Raw genomic sequence first — 26,722 nt, forward strand, 5'->3', positions numbered from 1 at the left:
TGGGTGGGGAAGGCAGGCTGGAAGGACACGAGGAGTTGTGCAAAGGTTCGGAACGAGAGCCAGGGGTTTTGAGGCCCGGTCGAGGCTCCAAGCTCCGCCCCTTCGCTCCAGACCCCACCCATAAGTTCCCGGGTCCCGCGTCGCAATCCCAGTGGGGCGGGGTCTCAGAGGAATCGGAGGGTGACTCGTCACGTGACTCGCTCCGGCCGCAGCCCCCTCGGAAGCTGCTAGGCGGAAGTAGAAGTTCAGAAGAGGGCTAGGCGGAGCCGAACCCACATCCGGGAGAGGCGAGGAGAGCGGAAGTGGCGTTGGTCTGGCCGGAGCCCTTGGGTGAAATTGTTAGGCGTGGAGAGGGAGTGATGTCTTCCAGACTCGGTGCTGTACCCGCCGTGAGTTTCTTGGTTTGACCGTTATGCTTTAGAGGTAGCGCTGTCGAGCCCGGAACACGCGGTCCCTCGCTTTTGTCCCATGCTCAGAGTTGGTTTTATCAGTGGCCATCGTAGGCCCCACCCTTCTAGATCAGATCACCTGTCCCCTTTTTCTTTACCCACGTTCTGCTGCCTGTACCCCACCTCCTTGAATTTAATTCCTCGCCACATTGCCATTAGTTTCTATTCCTTTTACATCCCCAATGTCTCTCATATCCGTTGTCTTTTCTTTTGGCCTCCCTTTTAGAGCCTGGGACAGGGCTTTGAGAATGGGGGAAGACGAAGGCTCTGGTATTGTTACCCGCCTTTGCACTGCTGGAAGATAGGACAGCATATTTTTCCTAAAAGGTGTTGCCTTCTTGTGTTTGAGGTGGTTGCCCCGGGAGAGCTTCATTTCTTCTGGGCATAGGGGAATTCGTCTTTTTGTGGTCGAGGTTCAGAGGTCCCTAGCACTCACTCGTGTGCTTGTGATTTGCTAGACTTCGGGACCCACAACCTTTAAGCAGCAGAGGAGCACGAGGATCGTGGGAGCTAAGAAGTAAGTGAGGTTTTCTAAGGTCCTTTTATGATTGTGTCGCCAGCGCTGTCCAGTAGAACTTCTTCCTGTGATGAAAATGTTCTGTATCTGCATTGTCCAGTATCATAGCCACTAACCCTGTGTGGATTTTGAGTAGTTGAAATGTGGCTAGTGCAAATGAGGGACTGAATTTTAAATTTTATTTGCTAAGTAAGTTAGGTTTGTAAGGTTCTTTTGTGATTTTGTGGCCAGCGCTGTCCAGTAGAACTTCTTGTGACGAAAATGTTCTGTATCTTCACTGTCTAGTATCATAACTACTAGCCCTGTACAGCTTTTGAGCGCTTGAAATGTGGCTAGTGCGACTGAGGGATTGAACTTTAAATTTTATTTAATTTTAACTAACTTTAAATAGCCACCTGTAGCTAGTGGCTATCGGATTGGACGGTGTAGGTCTAAGTCTGGTGTGTGGGAGAAAAACCTAGCTTGCAGAAAAAAGAGTACAAATTATAATAAAAATGGAACCAGTGACTCAGTGGTAATTCCGTATTTCTCCAGACATCAAATTCGTGCACGTAAATACAGTGATGAACTTGGGATGGATGATTAAAAAAAAAATGGCCGTAAGAAATCTTTGTATTTTTAAACTACTTGGCTGTAAGACTGGTTTGTTATTTAGTACCCTGAAGGTGCTTAGTTTTTCCATGGTTAATACAAAAAAAAACATTCTTGTTAACTAGACATTAAATGGATTCATTCATTCAGGTGACATTTACTACATGTTTACTCTGTGTCAGTTCTGTAGTAGGTTAGGTATACAGGCATGAAAAACAACTAGCAGTCTAGAAGGGGAGATAGGCAAGTAGATCAACACAGTTCATTGTAATAAGTAAATATTTTTAAATGGGAATTTAATTTAGCCTTTGGGGAAAGGGAGTGATAGTTTGGAAGGGAAGGATTATCAGAGCAGGTCACTCCTAAGTAGAAACTTGAAAGTTGAGGAATCATACAGTTAGTGAGAAGGAGAAAGGTTTTTCAGAACAGAGAACAGTATGTGAACGTGTGGAAAAAGTTAATGGGATAGTAAGTAGTTCTGTGTGACTGGGATGGAGGATGAGGGATTGCAGGGAGAGTGTTTAGAGAGGTTAGTAGGGGCTAGACCATGAAGGACCTGTTATGGCATGCTAAAGTGTTTGGATTTTATCCTGGAAAAGATAATGAGGGAATGACATAGCCAGATAATTGGTCTTAGGCCATTCTGGCAGCATTATGAAGGATGGATTTGGAAGGGTACTGGGAAACTGGTTCAGAGGTTATTATGATAGCCTAAGAGATTAATAAAGAACATGGAGCCTGTGGTGGGAACAATACATAGGGAATACATAGGGAACAATGTATAGGGAGTATACAGGTTGTGATGATAAGTAAGAGAAGGAAGATAGGATGTCTATGGGTTTCTGGCTTTGGCCATCAGGTGAATTTTGGTGTAATTCACAGAACTAGGAATTTCTGAATGAGGAGCAACATTTGGAACAAAATCAAATAGGTTTGGACCTCAGATGAACAGCTGGTCTGAAATACAGAGTTGGGAATCATCAGCTGTAAAAAATAATTGGAAACATGATGTTTTCCTCCACAAGCTGAGAGTTTTAATGGGCTCTTCTAAGTTAAAGTGGTTAGAGCGATGTTTCTCAGTATGTACCTTGGTCACCTAGAGATAATTGTTAAAAAAATAAGATTATTAAGTCCCTGTGCATTAACCAGATTTGGAATCATTGGGTTTAGGGCGTGGAAATCTTTATTTTTAACTAGCTTCCTAGGAGATTGTGGCATTTGAGAGTCAATGGTGAGAAGTGAGACCAGAGAAGAGTAGAGCATGGAGAACACCAGCTTTTAAAGACTGGGTAGAATTAAATAAGTTTACAAAGAATAACAAGATGAACTAAAGTACTTTTCTAATGAAATCTAAATATTTGCACGTAGAAGAATGAGCTAGGGGCTTTTAAAAATTTTTGCTAGATCAGAAAGGAGTTGAAAATAGGCTAAACTTTTTATGTTTGTGATCAGAAGCTAAGAGTTGCCACACTGGTGACAACAAATTATAAAATAAATACAATTATGGTAGTCATTGTATCACAACAAAACTTTTTCTTGTTATATGTATGGAAAGGGAAGTTTGAGCTTAATCTGGTTTTTTACAAATAATCAAATGTCGTGGGGTTGATGGGTAGATATTGTGAAATACTTGAGAATTGTTTTTGTTGAGTCCTTTAAAAATAAAACATGAGACCTGAAGGAAGGATTCCCTAACCACCTTGACTTAATCTCCAAGAGTCAATTATGATGATCATATGAACTATTGACTTTTCGGTATGCTTTTGCTTATTCATAAGAAGGTATATGGGTACTGTATTTCTGAGTCCTACACTGATAGTAAGAAATTCCTACATGGAGAGTTTCCTAAGAGTTGTTACATGGGACTTGGCTCTTAATGGCCTGTTGGTACCTTCAGGTATTTTTGTTGTTGTTGGAGATGGAGTCTTGCTCTGTCTCCTAGGCTGGAGTGCAGTGGCATGATCTCGGCTCACCATAACCTCCGCCTCCCGGGTTCAAGCAATTCTCCTGCCTTGGCCTCCCGAGTAGCTGGGATTACATGCACACACCACTGCACCCGGCTAAGTTTTTGTTTTTTTAGTAGAGACGGGTTTCACCGTGTTGCCCAGACTGGTCTTGAACTCCTGAGCTCAGGCAGTTTGCCCACCTTGGCCTCCCAAAGTGCTAGGATTACAGGCATGAACCACTGTGCCTGCCCCATCAAGTCTTTCTAGCATTGTTTGGGATGGTAGGTTTTGGCCTTAGAGGGCTGCCAATCCATTAAATTTTAAAAATACCTTTATTGAGGTATAATTAGAGTACAAAAGACTGCACATATTTAAAGCGTACACCATGGTCAGCTTTGACCTATGTCTGTACCCATGAAACCATTGCCACAATCAAGATGATAAACGTTTTCATCTCTCTCAAAAGTTTGTTCATGTCTCTTTGCCATTCTTCCTCCACTCCTGTCCACAGGCACCACTGTACAGTGGTTTGCATATTCTAGGATTTTATATAAGTGAAGTCACACAGTATGTTCTCATTTTTTTCATGATTTCTTTCACTCAGAATAATGATTTTGAGATGAAAAATAGTTTTTATTGGTGAGTAGAATTCCATTATGGGTACCATAATTTGTTTAGCCATCTACCTTGATGGACATTTGAGTTATTTTCAGTTTTAGGGTGTCAAACAATAAGGCTGCTGTGAACATTCATGTACAAGTCTTTTTTTTTTTTTTTTTTGAGGCGGAGTCTCGCTCTGTCGCCCGGACTGGAGTGCAGTGGCCAGATCTCAGCTCACTGCAAGCTCCGCCTGCCGGGTTCACGCCATTCTCCTGCCTCAGCCTCCCGAGTAGCTGGGACTACAGGCGCCCGCCACCTCGCCCGGCTAGTTTTGTATTTTAGTAGAGACGGGGTTTCACCGTGTTAGCCAGGATGGTCTCGATCTCCTGACCTCGTGATCCGCCCGTCTCGGCCTCCCAAAGTGCTGGGATTACAGGCTTGAGCCACCGCGCCCGGCCTCATGTACAAGTCTTGTGTGGACAAATGCTTTCATTTCTTTGGATAAATATCTAAGGTGGTATTTACCATCATAAGTTAGTTGATTCATATGGCAGGAGTATGTTTAGCTTTTTAAGATACTACCTGCTTTCCAAAGTGGTATTATTTTGCATTCCTACCAGCAATGTATGAGAGTCAGTCTTTTCAATTTTAGCTAATTTAATGGATGTATAGTGGTGTTTCACTGTGGGTTTAATTCGTGGGTTTTTGTGTTTTTCTTTTTTTTTTTTTTTTTGAGACAGGGTCTCCCTCTGTCACCTAGCCTGGAGTGCAGTGGCCTGATCTCGGCTCACCGAACCCTTTGCCTCCTGGGTTCAATTGATTCTCCTGCCTTAGCTTCCTGAGTAGCTGGGATTACAGATGTTCACTACCATGCCTAATTTTGGTATTTTTAGTAGAGATGAGATTTCAGCATGTTGGCCAGGCTGGTCTTGAACTCCTGACCTCAAGTGCTCTGCCCACCTTGGCCTGCCAAAGTGCTGGGGTTACAGGGTTGAGCCACCGCACCTGGCCTAATTTGTGGTTTTTAATTCATCATACATGAATAATAATGTTGAGCATCTGTTCGTATTCTTTAAAAAAAATTTTTTTTTGCATCTGTTCACATCCTTTTTTATGTTTATTTTTTTTGAGACAGAGTTTCGCTCTTGTTGCCCAGGCTGGAGTGCAATGACACGATCTCGGCTCACTGCAACCTCCGCCTCCCCGGTTCAAGCGATTCTTCTGCCTCAGCCTCCTGAGTAGCTGGGATTACAGTCATGCACCATCACGCCTGGCTAATTTTGTGTTTTTAGTAGAGACAGGGTTTCTCCATGTTGGTCAGGCTGGTCTCGAACTCCTGACCTCAGGTGATCTGCCCACCTTTGCCTCCCAAAGTGGTGGGGTTAACAATGTGAGCCACCGTGCCCCGCCTTCATCTGTTCATATTCTTATTGGCCATTTGTGTATCTTCTTTTGTAAAGTGTCAGTTTACATTTTTGTCTCTTTAAAAAAGTGGTTTATCTTACTGGATTGTGGTATTTAAAAAAAATCTGTCCTGAATACAACTCCTTTGTCTATTATATTTCCTTACAGTTTGGTTTGTTTTTCATTTTCTTAATGATGTCTTTTGAAGAGCAAAAGGTTTAAATTTATCATGTTTTCTTACGTTTCATGCTTTTATATATCCTATTTAAGAAACCTTTGCCTCCCTGGAGGTTGTAGCGAGTCAAGGTGGCGCCACTGCACTCCAGCCTGGGCAATCGAGCGAGATTCCGTCTTAAGAAATAATAGTAATTAAAAAGGAACTTTTGCCTCCCTAATTGCAAAGATTTTCTCTGGTCTTTTCTCCTAGAAGTTTTATAGGTTTTATATTTAGGTCTGTGACTCATTTAGAGTTAATTTCTGTGAATGTTATATGGTAAGGGTCAGTGTTGGCTTTTTTTTCTATTTGTATACCTGGTTGTTGGAAAGAGTTTTCTTTCTCTACTGAATTGCCTTGGCACCTTTATCAAACTTCACTTGGACATGTATATGCGTAGGTCTGTTTCTGGACTCTCCTTATTCTGTTCTATTGGTGTTTGCTTAGACTCTTGAAATCAGTAAGTCCTCTAACTTTAGTGTTCTTTTTCAAAATTGTTTTGGTTATTCTCAGTTCTTTGCGTTTTTATAAAAAGTATAGAATTGGGTTGCCAATATCTATTAAAAGAAGCTTGCTGAGTATTGATTGGTATTATATTGAATCTGTAGATTCTTTTGGGGAGAATTGCTATTTTTACAATATTGAGTTTTCTGATTTATGAACATGCTATATTTTCCCCTTTATTTAAGTCTTCTTAATTACTCTCAGCAATGTGTTGTAGTTTCATTGTAAAAGTCTTGAACATCTTTTATTAGATTTGTTCCCAGGTATATTATCTTATTCTGATGTAATTGTAAATGGTATTATTTTTATAATGTCATTTTCTAGTTGATTGTTGCTAGTGTATAAGTATTCAGTTGACTTTGTATGCTATCATCCGGAGACTTTATAAATTAATTTATTAGTTCTAGTAATTGTTTTGTAGAGTCCTTGGGGTTTATTTTGTAAGCAATCATATAATCTGCAAGTAGGGACGGTTTTGCTTTTTTCCTTTTGATCTTGTTTTAAACTATTGCAATGGCATTCATCAGTGAAACTACATGTACATGGGCCTGCAGTTTTCACTTTGGGAAGGATTTCATAAATTCAGTTTATTTAATAGATATAGGGCTACTTAGATTTCCAGTTTCTTCTTGTGTCAGTTTTGGTAAGTAGTATTTTTAAAGAAATTTGTTCATTGTAATTTTTCCGTAGATTAGCATGAAGTTATTTAAAGTATATTATTACTTAATGTCTACATAATCTGTGATAACCCCTCTTTCATTTCTGATATTGGTTATTTGTAGTATCTTTTTTTGTTGATCAGTCTAGCTACAGGGTTGTCAATTTTGTGATCATTTCAAAGAACCACATTTCCTCTGTTGTCTGTTTTCTAGTTCATGGGTTTCTCTTCTTACCTTTTCTTTGGTTTACTTTGCTTTTCCTTTTAAGGTATCTTAAGGTGAAATCTTAAATCATTGATTTTAGATCTTTTCTAGTATAAGCATTTAGAGCTTTAAGTTTCTTTCCAAGTATTGCTTTAGTTGCATCCTACAAATGTTGATATGCATATTTTGTTGTTTTCAGTGTAAAATATTTTCAAATTTCATTTGTGATTTCATTTTGGACCTATGAATTATTTAGAAGTAGATCATTTAATTTGCAGATATTTGGATTTTTTGTGTTTTTTGTTTTTAGATATCTTCCTATTATTGATTCCTAAGTTGATACCAATGTGGTCAGAGAATACACTGTGTAATTCTCATCCTTTTAATAAAAGTTAAAGTTGATGGCCCAGCGTAAGATCTAGCTTAATGAATGCACAATGTGCACTTGAAAAGAATATGTATCCTGCAGTTGTTAGATGTAGTGTTGTGTAAGTGTTAACCAGAGCAAGGTGGCTAATAGTGCAGTTCAGATAATTTTCATCTTTCACTGAATTTTTGTCTAGTATCAATTGCTGAAAGAGGGAGGTCTTAAATTTTCTGCTAGGATTGTGGAATTGTCTATTTTTCCCTGTAATTCTGTCAGTTTTTGCTTTGTGTACTTTGAGGCTCTATTATTAGGCACATACGGTGGGTAATTATGTCTTCCCAATGATTTGACACTTTTGTCATTATGAAGTGTCTCTTTTTATCTCTGGCAGTACTCTTTGTCTTGAAGTCTGTTTTATCTGATATTAAAATATTCATTCCAGCCTTATGTTTGCTGATTGTGTGATACAATTTTTTTCATCCTAACTTTCAATCTATAGATGTCTTTATATTTTAGAGTGTGCTTCTTGTAGGTAGCATGTAGTAGGGTATCACTTTTTAATTTACTCTGTCAGTTGCTGACTTTTAACTGGAGTGTTTAGACTGTAAACATTTAAATTAATTATTGATATGGTTGGATAGTCTACCCTTTTATTTTTTGTTCTGTTTATCCCTTGTTTTTTGTTCCTGAGTTTCTTCTTTTGGATTATTTGAATGCTGCGTGTCTGCCTCTCCTCTTATATTTTCAAGAGACAGTGTCTTGCTCTGTTGCCCAGGCTGGAGTTGGTGGCACATTCATTGCTTACTGGGCTCAAGTGATCCTCCCACCTCAGCCTCCCGAGTAGCTGGGACTACAGGCGCCCGCCACCTCGCCCGGCTAGTTTTTGTATTTTTAGTAGAGACGGGGTTTCACCGTGTTAGCCAGGATGGTCTCGATCTCCTGACCTCGTGGATCCGGCCCCGTATCCGGCCTCCCAAAGTGCCGGGAATTACAGGCGTGAGCCACCCGCGCGCCGGCCTCCTCTTATATTTTCAAGAGACAGTGTCTTGCTCTGTTGCCCAGGCTGGAGTTGGTGGCACATTCATTGCTTACTGGGCTCAAGTGATCCTCCCACCTCAGCCTCCCAAGTAGCTGACATTACAGAGGTGTGAGCCATCTACTCCAGCCTGTTTACCATTTCTGTTACTCTTTCTTCATTCTTAAAAATCCCATTTTCTCTCTGGTATTATTTTTCTTCAGCTGGAATCATTTGTTTTAGCATTTCTTATGGAGCAGGCCTGCTTACAATGAATTCTCTTAGTTTTATTTCTGAGGATATTTTCACTGAATATAGAATTCTGAATTCACAAATTTTTTCTCTCAAGATTTTAAAGATATTTCTTTTTCCTTTTCTTTTTTCTTTTTGGAGACAGGGTCTCACTCTGTTGCCAAGGCTGAAGTGCAGTGGCGCAGTGATAGCTCACTGAAGCCTCAAATTCCTCAGCTCAAGGGATCCTCCCACTTTAGCCTCCTGAGTAGCTGGGACTATAGTTGCATGGCACCACACCTAGATTATTGCTTTAAATTTTTTTTTTCTTTTTTTGTTGGTACATAGTAAGGATATATATTTATGTGGTACATGAGATATTTTGATACAGGCATACAATGTGAAATCACATCATGGGGAATGGGATATCCATCCCCTCAAGCATTTATCCTTTGTGTTATAGACAGTTCAGTCACACTCTTTTACTTATTTTAAAATGTACAATTAAGTTCTTAAAATTATTATTATTTTTTGAGATGGAGTCTCGCTCTGTCACCAGGCTGGAGCACAGTGGCGTATCTCGGCTCACTGCGTCCTCCGCCTCCCGGGTGCAAGCATTTCTCCTGCCTCAGCCTTCCAAGTAGCTGGGACTATAGGCACACACCACCGTGCCCAGCTAATTTTTGTATTTTTAGTAGAGACGGGGTTTCACCATGTTGTCCAGGATGGTCTTGATCTCTTGACCTTGTGATCTGCCTGCCTCGGCCTCCCAAAGTGCTGAGATTACAGGCATGAGCCACCACGTTCAGCCTTAAAATTATTTTTTGTAGAGACAAGGTCTTGCTACGTTGCCTAAGCTGGTCTTGAACTTGTGGGCTCAAACAGTCTCCCTGCCTTGGCCTCCCAAAGTGTTAGGATTACAAGTGTAAGCCATTATACTGGTCCAATTTTAAAGATACTGTACTGTCTTCTGGCATTCTTGGTTTCTGTTGAGAAACCCATGGTCATTTAAATCATTTCCTGTCATGTAGTATGTCACTTTTCTGAAGCTTTCTAGTTTAAAACAAAATCTTTGGCTTTGAATGGTTTCTTATTTATTTAGAAAAGTTATTTTGAAACAGGATCTAACTCCCGTTGCCCAGGCTGGAGTGCAGTGGTGCAACCTCTGCTCACTGCAGCCTCGTCCTCCTGGGCTCAGGTGATTCTCCCACTTCAGCCTGCTGAGTAGCTGGGACTACAGGTGCCCCCCACCACAACTGGCTAATTTTTTGTATTTTTAATAGAGATAGGGTTTTGCCATGTTGCCCAGGCTGGTCTTGAATTCCTGAGCTCAAGGGATCTGCCTGCCTCAGCCTCCTAAAGTGCTGGGATTACAGGCTTGAGCCATTGCACCCAGCTTAGGTTTTTTTTTTTTTTTTTTTTTTTTTTTTTTTTTTAATTTTTTTGATTTTTTTGAGAAGGAGTCTCGCTCTGTCGCCCAGGGCGGCTGGAGTGCAGTGGCATGATCTCGGCTCACTGCATCCTCTGCTTCCCAGGTTGAAGTGATTCTCCTGTCTCAGCCTCCCAAGTAGCTGGGACTACAGGCACCCACCACCACACCTAGCTAATTTTTGTATTTTAGTAGAGGTGGGGTTTCACCATGTTGGCCAGGCTGGTCTCTAACTCCTGACCTTGAGTGATCTGCCTGCCTTGGCCTCCCAAAGTGCTGGGATTACGGGTGTGAGCCACAACGCCTGGCCTAGTTTATTTTTATTGAAGTAAAGTATACTTATATAATTTACCATATTTACCTTTTTTTTTTTTTTGAAACGGAGTTTCACTTGTTGCCCAGGCTGGAGTACAAATGCCATGATCTTGGCTCACCACAGCCTCTGCTTCCCAGGTTCAAGTGATTCTTCTGCCTCAGCCTACCTAGTAGCTGGGATTACAGGCATGTGCCACCATGCCCAGCTAATTTTGTATTTTTAGTAGAGATGAGGTTTCTCTATGTTGGTCAAGCTGGTCTCGAACTCCTGACCTCAGGTGATCCACCTGCCTCGGCCTCCCAAAGTGCTGGGATTATAGGCGTGAACCACCGCGCCCGGCCAATACATTTATATTCATTTTCTTTTTTTCCTCTTTTCACTCCCCCATCTCTCCCCTCCCCTTCCTGGCTGAATAGTTTCATTAAGAGGTGTCTTGGTTGGGTACCGTGGCTCATGCCTGTAATCCCAGCACTTTGGGAGGCTGAGGTAGGAAGATTGCTTGAGCCCAGGAGTTTAAGACCAGCCTGGACAACAAAGTGAGACCCCGTGTCTACACACACACGAAAAAGAATGAGCAGGGTACCGTGGCGCACACTTGTGGTCTCAGCTACTCAGGAGGCTGAGGTTGGAGGATTGTTTAAGCCTGGGAGGTGGAGGCTGTGCTTGAGCTACTACACTCCAGCCTGAGTGACAGAGTGAGACCCTGTCTCAAAAAAAAGAAAAAAAGAAAAAAAGTGCTTTGGACCAACCTGGGCAACATAACAAGACCCTGTCTCTATGAAAAAACACAAAATTTAGTGGATATGATGGTGTGCACCTGTGGTCCCAGCTACCTGGGTATGGTGAAGTGGGAGGATCACTTGAGCCAGAGAGGTCCAAGCTGCAGTGAGCCATGTGCTACTGCACTCTGGCCTGGAGAACAGAATGAGACTGTGTTTCAAAACAAAACAAAAAGATGTGTCTTGGTATGTTTTTCTCTGAGTTATCCTATTTGGTGTTTGTTGAACTCCTTGAATCTGTAAATTTATATCTGACCAAATGTGGGGGATTTTCCACCATTTTTTTTTTCAAATGTATTTTTCTGCCTTAGTATCTTTTGCCTCTCCTCTGGGATTACAACTACACTTAAGTTAAAACTTTTGGTATTAGGATTCTGTTGACTGTTTTTCAGTCTTTTTTCTCTTTGTTCTTCAGACTTTTTTTTTTTAATTATTATTTTTTATTTTTTTGAAACGGAGTCTCGCGCTGTCGCCCAGGCTGGAGTGCAGTGACACGATCTCTGCTCACTGCAACCTTCGCCTCCTGGGTTCAAGCCATTCTCCTGCCTCCTGAGTAGCTGAGATTACAGACAGGTACCTGCCACCAGGCCCAGCTAATCTTTTTGTATTTTTAGTAGAGGCAGGGTTTCACGAGGTTGGTCAGGCTGGTCTCGAACTCCTGACCTTGTGATCTGCCTGCGTCGGCCTCCCAAAGTGCTGGGATTACAGGTGGGAGCCACCATACCTGGTGGAGACTGGGTCATTTCTATTGAACGGTCTTCAAGTTCACAGACTCTTTCCTCTGTCATCTCCATTCTATTACTGAACCTATCTGATGAGTTTGTATTTCAGATACTGTATTTTTCAGTTCTAAGACTTCATTTGGTTCTTTTTTACGGTTTCTTTTTCTGCTGATGATTCCTACCTTTTCCTTCATTTCTTGTGTGTTTTCTTTATAAGAAAGTATTTCTTTTTTTATTGAAAGTATTTGATAGTCCCAACATCTGGATCACCTTGGGGTTGGCATGTTTTGGTCATCTGTTCCTTTGAAAATTGCTCACATTTTCCTGGTTCTTTGTGTGTTGCATAATTTTGGAATTTATCCTCATCATTGTGAATACTTTTTGTGTAGATTTTGGGTCCTATTATGATTCTTCTGGGGAATGTTGCTGTTTCTGTTTTAGCAGGCAACCCTGCTTCAGGTTCAGGCCAGAACTTCTGTCTTGCTTTTGGAGGCATTGGTTAAAATCTCAGTTCTGTTCTTGATGTCTTTGCTGTGATGATTTGGGCTGTCCCAAACGTGAATAGCTCAGGGGCTGGTCTGAGACTTCTGCAGGTGTTTCCAATCTTGTTTCAGTTCTCCAGGCTTTTGCTGCTTTGGTTTGGGTCACATTAGAGTTCAAATCTCATTTTGGTTTTCAGAGTCTTTGCTAGGCTGGTACATATGGATATATGCCACACATTCATGGCTAAGGTTAAGTTGTGACTTGTGTGGATTCATACACTGAATTAAGGAATTCTCTTTTTTGCCTGTTTTCTCTCCAGCATTCCCCACACCCCCAGTCCCCCAACTGTGGTCCGCAGGGACCTTTTTTCCTGGTTCACCTGGTCAGAAGGAAGGGATTTTCTAGAATTAAAGCTGCCCATGCTGCTCTGAAAGTGGGGTTCATCCTCATTGCAAATTCATACTTAAGGGAAAAAGACAGAACTGGAAAACTCACCCTATTTGGGTCACTTCTCCCAACTTTGACTCGCCTGCGCAATTTACTTGTTTTTGTTTGCTTTACAGAGTCCAGTAGGAGGGGTGGGCGTTAGTGGGCTTAGCGCCCCTCCAGAGCCAGGACTTCTGTGTATTAAATTTGTGTTATTGGACCTCATGTGTGGAGAGCCGAAACTCATTCTTCCCTGTCTGTAACATACTGACATAACCAGTCTCTGTTATGTTTATTCATCCCCATTTCCATCCCCTCCCTCCTAGAGGAAACTGTATAAACAAGTGTGATGTTTGCCCTTAAATATTTATGACTCCTTTAAAAATAAGCTTTAAAATAATCTGCTTTATGTGTGGATTTGTTTTTAGCTTGCTGAACTGACACATTGTGCTAGAGATACTGTTTTGTTTCTTTTTCCATTCAACAGTATCTTTTTTAGTTATGTTTATGTCTCTATATGTAGAATTGGTTTATTGCTTCTAACAGCAACATAGTATTCCATAGTAGGCATCTATCACATTTCACAAGGATGGTCACTGTGTTACTTCCAACTCCCTGCTGTCACAAACAAACCTCTCTGTGTAATTCTTATTAGCTCTACATCTGAAGTGTTATCTTGAATCTGCCAATTCAAGTTAACTTTTTTCCTTTTGTATACTCTTTCTCCCATGGTCTGTCTCCATAGAGCAGCCAGAAGGATCTTTCTGAACCATAAATCTAAAGTAGGCCTCTCAGGTATTTAGCTGGAAAAGGGAGGTTCTAGGAGTCCTTAGACCACTCTTGGAGAACTGCTGCTCTATTGCATCTTGAGCCAACCTAGAAGAGTGTCTGATGCTTTGTAGTTAGAGAGTAATGTTTTTTAACTGTCATACTGACTGATCTTAGATTTTGGAATCTGGATTCAGCTGTATACCAGATATCTCTGGCCAGATTAATTCATGCAAGATAGCATCCATCCTTTAGCTGTGGAAGCTAAGTATCATGTTGCCTAAATAAGATAGGGCATCAGGTTTTAGGGAGAATGCTGAGGGAGAAGGAAGATGGGTCAGATTAGGGTCTACAGACTATTCTTCTTCCTTAGAGATACCCTTTAGTTACCGTCCCTCTGTCAGAGAAAGAGATAGGCTGGGACATACCAGGTTACAAATCTGGGGAGACTTCCGAAGGGTCACAGAACACTTTATTGCTTCACCTACTTTCTTTTCTTAGATAAATCTAGGAAGGAATGTCTAGTTGGGCTGCAAAGTGATCATTTGTATGTACTGCTTACTCTTTCTGATTACAATGAAGTGTGATAATAATTGTACATGTTGTGTTAGATCAACTATTGTTATTGTTAGGTGATTACAACTTACATTCTGTTTTTATAGCAGGCTTCTTAGTTTTCTGCACAGGTAACTAACTTGGTTATAATATAAAAGAATGTATAGAAATTTTGCTCCAGACATTCCTTTGTGGTATATATTTTTATGTTGTATTAGTAGCAGGACCCAGTGCTCCATAAAGGATAATAGTTTCCAGTACACTATCCCTCATGATGACTCCTTAAGTGGTTCATCGTCTGCCTCTTCCTGTGAACCAGTGAGTGATTTTCCAGCATCTTTCCGAAAATCTACCTACTGGATGAAGATGAGAAGGATCAAGCCAGCTGCTACTTCTCATGTTGAAGGTATCAATATCAGTGTTTTAATCCGAAGACGGGTCACTTCTTAAAGTTATAGTTTGAGATTGTTGTAAATACCTCTTAAGAGTATTAAATGCTGGCCGGGCGCGGTGGCTCAAGCCTGTAATCCCAGTACTTTGGGAGGCCGAGGTGGGCGGATCATGAGGTCAGGAGATCGAGACCATCCTGGCTAACATGGTGAAACCCCGTATCTACTAAAAATACAAAAAATTAGCCGGGCCGGGCGGCGGGCGCCTGTAGTCCCAGCTACTCGGGAGGCTGAGGCAGGAGAATGGGGTGAACCCGGGAGGCGGAGCTTGCAGTGAGCCGAGATCGCACCACTCCACTCCAGCCTGGGCGACAGAGCAAGGCTCCATCTCCAAAAAAAAAAGAGTATTAAATGCCACATAGTTGTTTCTCATTAGTGATTTAAAAAAATTTAAGGTGTTAGGCTATTGCATCCTGTCCCCTTAGCTTCATGAACTGCTATGTGATAGAGTGAAATTCTGCTAATCTTACTCCTCTAGGTTATACTTAGCATTTGATTTTCCTCTTTGTAGGATTTGAACTTTCTCCTCCTCCTCTTCTTCTTCTCCTTCTCCTTCTCCTTCTCCTTCTTCTTCTTTTTTTTCTTTTTTCTTTTTTTTTTTTTGAGATGGAGTTTCACTCTTGTTGCCCAGGCTAGAGTGCAGTGACTCAATCTCGGCTCACCACACCCTCCACCTCCTGGGTTCAAGCAATTCTGCCTCAGGCTCCCGAATAGCTGGAATTATAGGCATGTGCCACCACACGCCTGGCTAATTTTGTATTTTTAGTAGAGATGGGTTTCTCCATGTTGATCAGGCCAGTCTTGAACTCCCAACCTCAGGTAATCCTCCCACTTCGGCCCCCCAAAGTGCTGGGATTACAGATGTGAGCCACGGCGCCCGGCCCCCCTTTTCTTCTAGTTTGATCCTCTGTTGATGATTTAGGGGCTGGTGTAAGGGTTATTCAGGGGAGAATATTCTAGATGGTCACAGTCTCAAGAGTCCTTGGTAGCTAGCCCGCTATCTTGAGCAATTCTTATCCTCTTGTTAGCCTCAAATCAAGATTAAGCAAAACACATTGCTTGAATGCCCTTATTATTCATAAGGAACAATGGATGATTTGGGATAGATAAAATATAAAAGAAAGGGGATTGGGTCAGTTAATGAGAAGTTATACCAACTTCCCTAAAAACGTTACAGACATTTCTCTGAGGCCTGTGTTCACTGACGATCTTTCCCTCTGATGGTTTTGTGAGTGATATTTTGAAGACAGGCCTAGATGTTCATTTACAAAGTGTGCTGAGTTTCTGTTTTGTTTTTGTATGGTACTTCAGGGTCAGGTGGAGTATCAGCCAAGGGAAAAAGGAAACCCAGGCAGGAAGAAGATGAAGACTATCGAGAATTTCCTCAGAAGAAGCATAAGCTTTATGGTAAGGCAGTAACTTTTCTACTTCTTTTTCCCTGGGTGACTGAGCTTTATTCTTTGAGGATAAAGGAAAGAGAAGCCTTAGTTTGAGCCCTTCAGTGACCTCTGAGCCCTTTCAATTGTTTGGGAGGGAATGGCCTCCATCCTGCCTCATTATACCCTTTCATTCTGTCATGACAGGCAGTCAGTCGGTTGAGGGACTGGGAAATAGGGTGTTGAAGAGGAGGAGAGGGAAGAGATTTTGGTATTAGCAAGGGTGATGTGCTGGGCTTCAAGTTTCTGTCTTGTGTCAGGGAGGAAGCAACGGCCTAAAACTCAGCCCAATCCCAAATCCCAGGCCCGTCGTATTCGGAAGGAACCGCCAGTTTATGCAGCAGGTATGTTTTCTTTTGGAAGTTTTGTGGGATGTAGTTCTCACACTCTGATTTGTTGTTGGTGTTGTCTGTGAAGGAATGAGGTACTAAAGCATTTCTTTAAGGAGGCAGTTACTAAGTGCCCGAGTTTGGAGTCAGACAGACCTTTGCTCAAGTTTTGGCTCTTCATTAACTTTGTGACCTGCCTTAATTTGTTTAACTTCCTCTTGCCTCAGTTTCCCTGTCTATGAATAGGGGTAATAAAGGCAGTCAGAGTTGTTGTGAAAATTAAATGGATAAAAACATTTAGCATAGTCTCAGGCACACAAGAAACACTCAGCAGACAGGCTGTGACATTTCTCAGTATCCTATTGTTATATCCTGTGGTGAAAAATGTTGCTGCCTAATTCTTGAAGCCACTGGGCTTTGGAGTGGTTCTCAGGTGGTTTTTTTCATGGTGAAATGAGTAGGAGTTTTCAGAAACTCTTCACTGTCTAAAAAAATACTACTTTTAGAAGTTATACCCAGCAAGAGTCTCTTCATTGCAGTCTGCCAGGAAAAGGAAAAACCATTTTATGATACTTTTCCTAAATCGTGGGATTATGCTTTTGTTTCTGGTGAATACTGCAGATTACAAAGTGTTTCTTTCTCTCCTTTGTAGGCAGTTTGGAGGAGCAATGGTACTTAGAAATCGTTGATAAAGGCAGTGTCTCCTGCCCTACCTGCCAGGCAGTGGGGAGGAAGACCATAGAGGGTTTAAAGAAACACATGGAAAACTGCAAGCAGGTTAGATATTTTGGCGTTTCATAACTGTTAAAATATTTTTACCCAAACTTTAGACCTCTTTTGCTGTGTTGGATATGCTGGTTATAATGGATGAAAAGCAGCATTGTATAATGAAGGAAACATAGGCTTTGGATCTGACAGAGTTAGGTTTGAATCTTCTCTTAGCCACATACTAGTGTGACATTTAGCTTTTTATATGTAGACTTCAGTTTCATTTGTAAAATAGAGAAAAAATAATAAATACAAAATAACAAAAACCTTATGTAGTCCATGAGAGGATAAGAAAGAAGTAACACAGGGCTAAGTGCCTAGCCCATTACTTGGCAAATATTGGCATTCAGTTAATGGTAATTCTTATTATTTTATAAGTGAATTGCCTGTATTTTGCCCTTGAAGACATGACACTGAGTTTCTGGGATTTTGAGATATAATGACTATTGAGGTTGAGAAATAAAGGAGACATAGATGAAAGCATTTTCGTAGGACTTGGTGACATTCTGTTTCTCTGTGGAACAACCTAGCACTAAGCAGTATTTTTCCTTCTAGGAAATGTTTACTTGTCATCATTGTGGGAAACAACTTCGTTCACTGGCAGGGATGAAGTATCACGTCATGGCAAATCATAATAGTCTGGTAAGAGTGTCTTCTGTCTTTTGTGAGTGTTTGGATGTCTTTTTTTTTTTTTGAGATGGAGTCTCACTCTGTCGCCCAGACTGGAGTGCAATGGCATGATCTCGGCTTACTGCAACCTCCACCTCCTGGGTTCAAACTATTGTCCTGCCTCAGCCTCCCAAGTAGCTGGGATTACAGGCATGCGCCACCACACTCGGCTGATTTTGTATTTTTAGTGGAGATAGGGGTTTCTCCATGTTGGTCAGGCTGGTCTTGACCTCCCGACCTCAGGTGATCTGCCTGCCTTGGCCTCCCAAAGTGCTGGGATTACAGGCGTGAGCCACCGCGCCCAGCAATTTTTTGTATTTTTAGTAGAGACTGAGTTTCACCACGTTGGCCAGGCTGGTCTCGAACTCCTGACCTCAGGTGATCCGCCCTCTTTGGCCTGCCGAAGTGCTGGGATTACAGGCGTGAGCTACTGTGCCCAGCCTGGATGTCTTTTACTTACGTGAGTGTAGATATCTCAGTGCAGATGGCTCTGGGATTTAATAAGGGTGTGAGTAAGAAGAGCCTTTTGATAAAAGAGTTAATGTACAACGAAACCTTTGCATGAATCCATAAATATTTGTGTGTTTAGGTTGGCTCCAAAGGTTCGTATCCTGGGAGGTAGAGGCTCAGAACTCTTATTTCCATTATATTCACTTCCTTTGTTCAGGAGAAGATGGAGAAAGCCAGGAGTCAGATAACTTGGGCTTCATTAGCACCAGCTTAGCTGCCAGTCCAAACCTTGATTCTCCTCTGATATTTTTTTCCCTGATATTATCTGATATTATCTTTTACATGAATCATCATCTTGTTTGCTTCTCTTGATTTCTAGCCCATTTTGAAAGCCGGAGATGAAATAGATGAGCCAACTGAGAGGGAAAGGCTCCGAACAGTTCTAAAGAGACTGGGAAAGCTCAGGTGCATGCGTGAGGTAAGGGCCCAAGGATAGCAGTTCCTTCTCCCTGAATTCTCAGGTCAACGTCTTCTGTTCTTCTTTCCATTTCTTCTCTTCCTCATTGTTGACTTCCTAGTTCTGCACTATTTTGGTCTCTTGAATCATTAATAGTTCTTTATTTTCTTCCTCATTTCCAAAAAATTATTTTTATTCCCCTTCCCTTTGTTTAATGGGGTTTCCTTACCATCCATTTTTTAATGTGATGAAGAGGATCCCAGTGACCCTTCACTGTGCTGAACTTTGGTATAAATTGCTGGGTATTTGATATTGGGATGGGGTTGAATCACAGACCAAAGAGAAAGCTGTGACATAGAGTAGATGCACAGTTGTAGTTTATCAAGGGCTACTAAGCTGATTGAAAATCATGGTTGATTTTCAACCATAGGGTGGCCAGAGACAAAGAAGGGTTGTGCCGATGGGAGATATTGGAGAGTGTCTACTGAAATCAGAGGGTCTATTTGCATTTTGTGGTGGTGCATGCTTTATGGCTGTTTAGAAATTTAGGGATCATGTCAAAAGATGTAAGATTATAGTTTAGGCTTCTCTCCTGTGTTCAGAGTTGCTCCAGTAGCTTCACCAGCATCATGGGATATCTTTACCATGTTAGAAAATGTGGCAAAGGGGCTGCAGAGCTGGAAAAGATGACCCTGAAATGTCACCACTGTGGAAAACCATATAGGTCGAAGGCTGGACTTGCGTATCACCTGAGGTCAGAGCATGGGCCTGTGAGTACTGATTCCTTTCTATACCCTGCATGGGGATGTATCTGGTGGTGAGTCCTCAGCCCTCTATCTTCCCATATGTGTTTGGTTCCTCATTTGTATCCGCTTTTAGTCTCTGAATGCTTGTGTTCGCTCTTCTTTGTTCTTTCTTTGTCCTTTTCTTATTTCTGCCTTTTGAACATTATTAGGTTAGATAAGTCAAAATTCAAAGTATAGTCCAGGCAGAAGTAAACTCATTATTATATATTTTATATCATATATTTTTATATAGTGTATATATATTTTATATATATATATATTTTTCTTTAAGAGACAAGATCTTGCTGTCTCAGACTTGAGTGCAGTGGTGGGATCATAGCTCACTGCAGCCTTGAACTCTTGGGCTCAAGCCATCTTCTTGCCTCAGGCTCCTAAGTAGCCAGGACTACAGGCTTGCGCCACATGCCCAGCTAATTTTTTTGTTTTTCATTTTTTGTAGAGACAGGTGTCTCATTATGTAGCACAGACCAGTCTCGAACTCCTGGCCTCAAGCTATCCTCTTATCTTGACCTCCCAAAGTGCTGGGATTATAGGTGTGAGCCACCGTGCCCAGCCCATTACTTAATTAGTTCATGTATTTATATATTGTTGAGACGGACTTTCCCTCCATTGCCCATGCTCGAGTGCTGTAGAGCAATCTTGGCTCACTGCAACCTCTGCCTCCCAGGTTCAAGTGATTCTCCCACCTCAGCTTCCCAAATAGCTGGGATTACAGGCACGTGCCACCACGCCCAGCTAATTTTTGTATTTTTAGTAGAGACGGGGTTTCACCATGTTGGCCAAGCTGGTCTCGAACTCCCTATCTCAGGTGATCTGCCCACCTCGGCCTCCCAAAGTGCTGGGATTACAGGCGTGAGCCACTGTGCCCAGCCCCATTGTTATCCTTTTAAAACTAAAGGCATTCCCCCATAGCTAGAGCTTTTATGAGCATCTGTCTAGCTGGTTCCTCTTTCATTTTTTTGGTTTAATTTTTTTTTTTTTTTTCTGATTACATTTCCAAGGTTTCCTACCCTGTGGTTTATTTTTTTTTTTTAGAGTCATTTGTTAAGATGTAATTTACATATGATAACGTTTACCATTTTAGTGCATAATTAGTAAGAATTTTGACACATGTATATAGTCATGTAACCACTATCACACTCAACACGTAGACTAGTCAGGGTGCCTTAGCTCACACCTGTAATCCGAGCACTTTGGGAAGCTGAGGTGGGTGGATTGCCTGAGCCCAGGAGTTTGAGACCAGGTTGGGCTACATGGTGAGACTCTGTCTCTACATAAAATGAAAAAATAAGCCAGGCATGGTGGTGTACACCTGTAGTCCCAAGTACTTGGGAAACTGAGGTGGGATGATCACTTGAGCCCAGAAGGTTGAGGCTGCAGAGCTGTGATTATACCACTGCATGCCAGCCTGGGTAACAGAGTGAGACCTTGTCTCAAAACAAACAAAAAAAGATGTTTTATAATTCCGTCACCTCCTGAAGTTGACTTATGTTACTTTAGTCAGCCTTTTCCTCTAGCTGCAGCCCCTGGCAACCACTGATCTATTTTCTGATCCTATAGTTTTACCCTTTTCAGAATGTCATGTAAATTGAATCACACAGCATGTAGCCTTTGAGTCTAACTTCTTTCATTTACCATAATCCATTCGCAATTCATCCATGTGTTGCATATATCATTAGTTTATTCCTTTTTTTTTTTCTGACTAGGATTTCATTGTATGGATGTTTCAAGTTTGTTGTTTATCTACTTACCAGTTGAAGAACATTTGGTTGTTTCTAGTTTTTGACGATCATGAATAAAGCTGCTATAAACATTCACAGAGGGTTTTGGGCTGGGCATGGTGACTCACACCTGTAATCCCAGCACTTTGGGAGGCTGATGCAGGTGGATCGCTTGAGCTCAGGAGTTCGAGACCAGCTGGGCAACATGGTGAAACTCCGTCTCTATAGAAAATACAAAAATTATTTTCTATTTTTGGGCGCGGGTGGCACACGCCTGTAGTCCCAGCTGCTTGGGAGACTGAGGTGGGAGGATGCCTTGAGCCCAGGAGGCAAAGGTTGCAGTGAGCTGAGATGGTGCCACTGTACTCCAACCTGGGTGACACAGCAAGACCTTGACTCAAAAACAAAAAGATTGTTGTGTTTTGTTTTGTTTTTTTGAAACAGGGTCTTGCTCTTTTGCCCAGGCTGAAGCCACCTTGGCTCACTGCTACCTCTGCCTCCCGGGCTCAAGCTATCCTCCCACCTCAGCCTCCCAAGTAGCTGGGATTACAGGCGAGTGCCACTGCGCCCAGCCAATTTTTGTATTTATAGTAGAGATAGGTGTTCGCCATGTTGGCCAGGCTGATCTTGAACTCCTGGGCTCAAGTGATCTGCCTGCCTTGGCCTCCCAGAATGCTGGGATTACAGGTGTGAACCACTGCACCTGGCAAAAAAGGTTTTTATGTGAAAATAAATTTTAATTTCCCTTGGGTAAATACTTAGGAATGAGATTTCTGGGTCATATGATTAATGTATATTTAACTCATAAGAAACTGCTGCATTGTTTCCCAAAGTGGCTGTGCCATTTTGCATTCCCACCGGCGAAGTATGAGAACTCCGTTGCTTTGCATCCTTGTCTATGTTTATTATTGTCAATTTTATTTTTTGATCCATTCTAATAGGTATGTAGTAGTACTTTACTGTGGTTTAAATTTTCATTTCCCTAATGACTAACAATGCTTAATGTTGTTGACCATCTTTGCATGTGCTTACTGGTGATTTGTATGTCTTTAATGAAGTGTCTGTTCAAATCCTTTGTTCATTTTTGGGGGGAAGATTTTTGTTGTCTTATTAAGTTTGAGATGTATTCTGGGTTTTTTATCATTCCGGATACAAGTTCTTTATCTTTTTTTTAACATTGTCTTTTGAAGAATAGAGTTTTAAATTTTGATATAGTTCAATTTATGTATTTTTTCATTTATGGAAAATGCTTTTGTCATATCTAAGAAATCTTTGCTTAACTCAATGTATAATTTTCTTTCCTTTTTTTTTCTTGAGATAGAGTCTCGCTCTGTTGCCCAGGCTGGAGTGCCCAGTCTCGCTCTGTTGCCCAGGCTCTGTTGCCCAGGCTGGAGTGTTGCCCAGGCTGGTGTGATCTTGGCTCACTGGAACCTCTGCCTCCCGGGCTCAAGTGATTCTCCTGCCTCAGCCTCCTGAGTAGCTGTGATTACAGCTGCCGGCGAGCGCACCTGGCTAATTTTTGTATTTTTAGTAGAGATGGGGTTTCACCATGTTGGTCAGGCTGGTCTCAAACTCCTGACCTCAGGTGATCCGCCTGCCTCGGCCTCCCAAAGTTCTGGGATTATAGGCGTGAGCCACTGTGCCTGGCCCTTAGTGTATAATTTTCTGTTGCTACTGTGAATCACCACAAACTAGCTTAAAGCAACACAAATTTATTATCTCACCGTTCTTTAGGTAAGAAATCCAGTTACAGGATGCTTCAGCTCGTTCCTCTGCTTAGAGCGTCACTAGGCTGGAATCAGTATCGGTAGGGCTGTTGTTTTTTAGAGGCTCTAGTGGGAGAATATGTTTCCAGACTCATTCAGATTGTTCAAGAATTCAGTTCCGTGCAGTTGCAGGAGCTCCTTTCCTTATTTGCTGTGGGCTAAGAGTTCTTCGTTTCCAAAGGCCACCTGCATTCCCTGGCTCTTGGCCGTAGTATGCAAGTCAGAGACAGCAGGTTGGATGTCTCTCATGCTTTGAATCTCTCCTGCCTCTTCTTCTGCTGGATCTTTCTTACTTAAAGTCAACTGATGGTAGACTTTTATCACATCTGCAAAATACCTTCACATCAACACACTTAGATTTATGTTTGATTGACTAACTGATGACTGTATCCCAGCCAACTTGACACATCAAAAAACCATCATACACAGGATCACACACATTTTCTCCGTTGCTCTCTTCTAGAAGTTTTATAGTTTTATGTTTTACATTTAGGGCTATGGTCCATTTTGAGTTAATGTGTATATATAGTGTGAGGAATGGGTTAAGATTTGTTTCTTTGCATACGAATGTGTCTTTTAACCACTAAGAAGTCTTTTTTTTTTGAGACAGAGTTTCATTGTCACCCAGGCTGGAGTACAATGGCGTGATCTTGGCTCACTGCAGTCTCCACCTCCCTGGTTCAAGCGAGTCTCCTGCCTCAGCCTCCCGAGTAGCTGGGACTACAGGCGTGTGCCACCACGTCCAGCTAATTTTTATATTTTTAGTAGAGACAGGGTTTCACCATGTTAGCCAGGCTGGTCTCGAACTCCTGAGCTCAGATGATCCACCCGCCTTGGTCTCCCAAAGTGCTGGGATTATAGGCGTGAGCCACTGCGCCTGGCCCCAAGAAGCTTTTTTTTTTTTTTACCAGTAAAATATACATTGATATGGTGGAACTTGATGCTAGTGGTTAGTAATTTCTACTACATAGCTCTTTTGATATTTAGAGCAGGAAGCTCAGCCTTTAATCACTGGCTGTGATAGATGTCACTTCTCAGGCCTATGTTTTGCTGTGTTTCATTCTTGCAGATATCCTTCTTTCCAGAGTCAGGACAGCCAGAGTGCTTAAAGGAGATGAACCTAGAGTCAAAGAGTGGGGGCCGAGTTCAGAGACGTTCTGCCAAGATAGCTGTATACCACCTGCAGGAGCTGGCCTCTGCTGAACTGGCCAAGGAATGGCCCAAGAGGAAGGTGCTTCAGGACCTGGTACCTGATGATCGAAAGGTAAGGCAGAAGCATGTATCAATTTGGGAACCATTATGTCTAACGTTGTGTCTACTGTACACAGAGAAGTAAATGTACTTGAGTGAGTACGTGATAGGCAGTATTTTGTTGTTTATCTTTGGAGATAGAGTACATCTGATCTAGCTTCGGTATTTGGATTCAGTTAGGTTCTAGAGCGACAGTCTGTTTCGTAAATTCCTTAAAGAGCCCTCTTAATTCTGGACTACTTCCAGAGGGAACCTGAATTCCCAGATTAGATTTTTGTTTAATGTGTTTTTGTTTTGTTAGTTCATATGTAGTAGTTTATATTTAGTTGAGATAAGTGGTTTCAGTTTGTTTTGTAGTAACAGAACTCCTCTCCCCCGCTTTTTTCAAAATAAAATCCTATGCAAAACACCAGTATATAAAATAACTTAAAAACAGATTTGCTCTGAGTAGCTGTGAGTAGTGAGCCCAAAGCCTTGTCTGCTTGGCTTTCTTCTTCTTGATCCTTTCATTGTTGCCCTACATGGCCCCAAGCATACTTCTGAGGGGTGCAGAACCTGTTTGGAAGCCCTTGGATCTATTAGAATCTATTAAAATAGATCATAGAAGAAGGGGCATTATTTAGCCAAAAGGAAACAAGGATATATGACTATGGGACTGTCTTGGGAGCAGGTTGAAGGGATACGTAATGAGTAAGAGAGGAGCAAAGGGCTCTTATTCTCCAGGGTTTCAAGAAGTTCACATTTGGCATAGGGCTCTGACCTATGTGAGAGGAATGTTATGTCTTACAAGAAAGTAAGGCTGGGCGCAGTGGCTCAAGGCTGACATTCCAGTACTTTGGGAGGCTGAGGTGGGTGGATCATGAGGTCAGGAGATCGAGACCATCCTGGCCAACATGGTGAAACCCCATCTCTACTAAAAACACAAAAATTAGCCGGGTGTGGTGGTGGGCATCTATAGTCCCAGCTACTCAGGAGACTGAGGCAGGAGAATCGCTTGAACCCGGGAGGTGGAGGTTGCAGTGAGCCGAGATTACATCACTGCACTCCAGCCTGGGCGACAGAGTGAAACTCTGTCTCCAAAAAAAAAAGGAGAGGAAAGTAAGGTCAAACCCTAGTTTTCTAATACTTATGTCTTTTTTGGTGTAAAAATCAGTCCAGGGTGGTAGGTATGCACTCCTGGTGGATGCTCCTGGTGTTCAAGGAATTGGATTGTATTTTTGAATATTAGAGTATACTTTCTTGTTTTGGACTTATTTCTACATTTTTTTTTTCCCTGCTACAGGCTAAAGTACATGGCTATCTAAATCCAACTTAAATGTGGGTTTTGCACAGTGATAGTTATGATATTACAGTCAGGTTTCACTGTGCATAGGATATCATAAGGAAATTTAAATATTTGTTAACTGGCTGGGCGCAGTGGCTCATGCCTTTAAAGTAATCCCAGCACTTTGGGAGGCCGAGGTGGGCGAATCACGAGGTCAGGAGTTCGAGACCAGCCTCGTCAACATGATGAAACCCTGTCTCTACTAAAAATATTTTAAAAATTAGTGGCTGCGCCTACAGTGGCTCATACCTGTAATCCCAGCACTTTAGGAGGCCGTGGCAGGCCGATCACCTGAGGTCGGCAGTTCGAGACCAGCCTGGCTAACGTGACAAAACCCCTTCTCTACTAAAAATACAAAAATTAGCTGGAGGTGGAGGCGGGCACCCGTAATCCCAGCTACTTGGGAGGCTGAGGCAGGAGAATCGCTTGAACCTGGGAAGCAGAGATTGCAGTGAGCCAAGATCATGCCATTGCACTTCAGCCTGGGTGACAAGAGCGGAAATCTGTCTCAAAAAAAAAATTAGCCAGGTAGGACACACCTGTAGTCACAGCTGTAGTCTCAGGTACTGGGGAGGCTGAGGCAGGAGAACAGTTTGAACCTGGGAGGCAGAGGTTGCAGAGAGCCAAGATCATGCCACTGCAATCTAGCCTGGGCCACAGAGCAAGACTTCATCTCAAAAAATAAAATAAATAAAATAAAATAAAAAACATAAAATAGAATAAATTTGTTGGCAAACGCAGTGGCTCACGCCTGTAATCGCAGCACTTTGGGAGTCCAAGGCGGGCGGATCAGGAGGTCAGGAGATCAAGACCATCTTGGCTACCACAGTGAAACCCCATCTCTACTAAAAATACAAAAAATTAGCTGGGCATGGTGGTGCTTGCCTGTACTCTCAGCTACTCAGGAGGCTGAGGCAGGAGATTCACTTGAACCCGGGAGGCAGAGGTTGCAGTGAGCCGAGATTGCGCCACTTCACTTCAGCCTGAGTGACAGAGCGAGACTCCGTCTCAAAAAATAAATAGATAAATATTTGTTAACTCATTGATAAAGTTGGGTATTCTCATCCAGCAGATGCTTTCCTAAAATCATCAAATAGGTTTTATATATATATATATA

At 42.0% G+C, this 26,722-nt stretch overlaps 1 protein-coding gene across 7 annotated transcripts in view; it reads left to right on the forward strand.

Annotated features, from left to right (window-relative positions):
- The first annotated feature begins 50 nt into the window (after positions 1-50).
- Positions 51-26,722, forward strand: part of ZNF512 (zinc finger protein 512) — a 39,409-nt gene continuing 12,737 nt past the window's right edge. For 3 of the 7 annotated variants that reach the window (XR_001886528.1, XR_001886527.1, XR_001886529.1), the window contains exons 1-10: positions 51-389; positions 908-966; positions 14,398-14,585; positions 15,940-16,035; positions 16,325-16,408; positions 17,046-17,170; positions 17,717-17,803; positions 18,660-18,758; positions 19,340-19,507; positions 24,100-24,294. Coding sequence is in view for 4 of the 7 variants with exons in the window: in XM_017876983.1 (XP_017732472.1) it covers positions 360-389; positions 908-966; positions 14,398-14,585; positions 15,940-16,035; positions 16,325-16,408; positions 17,046-17,170; positions 17,717-17,803; positions 18,660-18,758; positions 19,340-19,507; positions 24,100-24,294 (1,131 nt within the window). In the remaining 3 variants the exon portion in view is untranslated. The remainder of the gene's footprint in view (positions 390-907; positions 967-14,397; positions 14,586-15,939; positions 16,036-16,324; positions 16,409-17,045; positions 17,171-17,716; positions 17,804-18,659; positions 18,759-19,339; positions 19,508-24,099; positions 24,295-26,722) is intronic. The other 4 variants (XM_017876983.1, XM_017876984.1, XM_017876985.1 and 1 more) reach the window with 4 other exon arrangements.

The sequence above is a fragment of the Rhinopithecus bieti genome, unplaced genomic scaffold, assembly GCF_001698545.2.
Source record: "Rhinopithecus bieti isolate Rb0 unplaced genomic scaffold, ASM169854v2 scaffold_7681, whole genome shotgun sequence".
NCBI classification, from domain to species: Eukaryota; Metazoa; Chordata; class Mammalia; order Primates; family Cercopithecidae; genus Rhinopithecus; species Rhinopithecus bieti.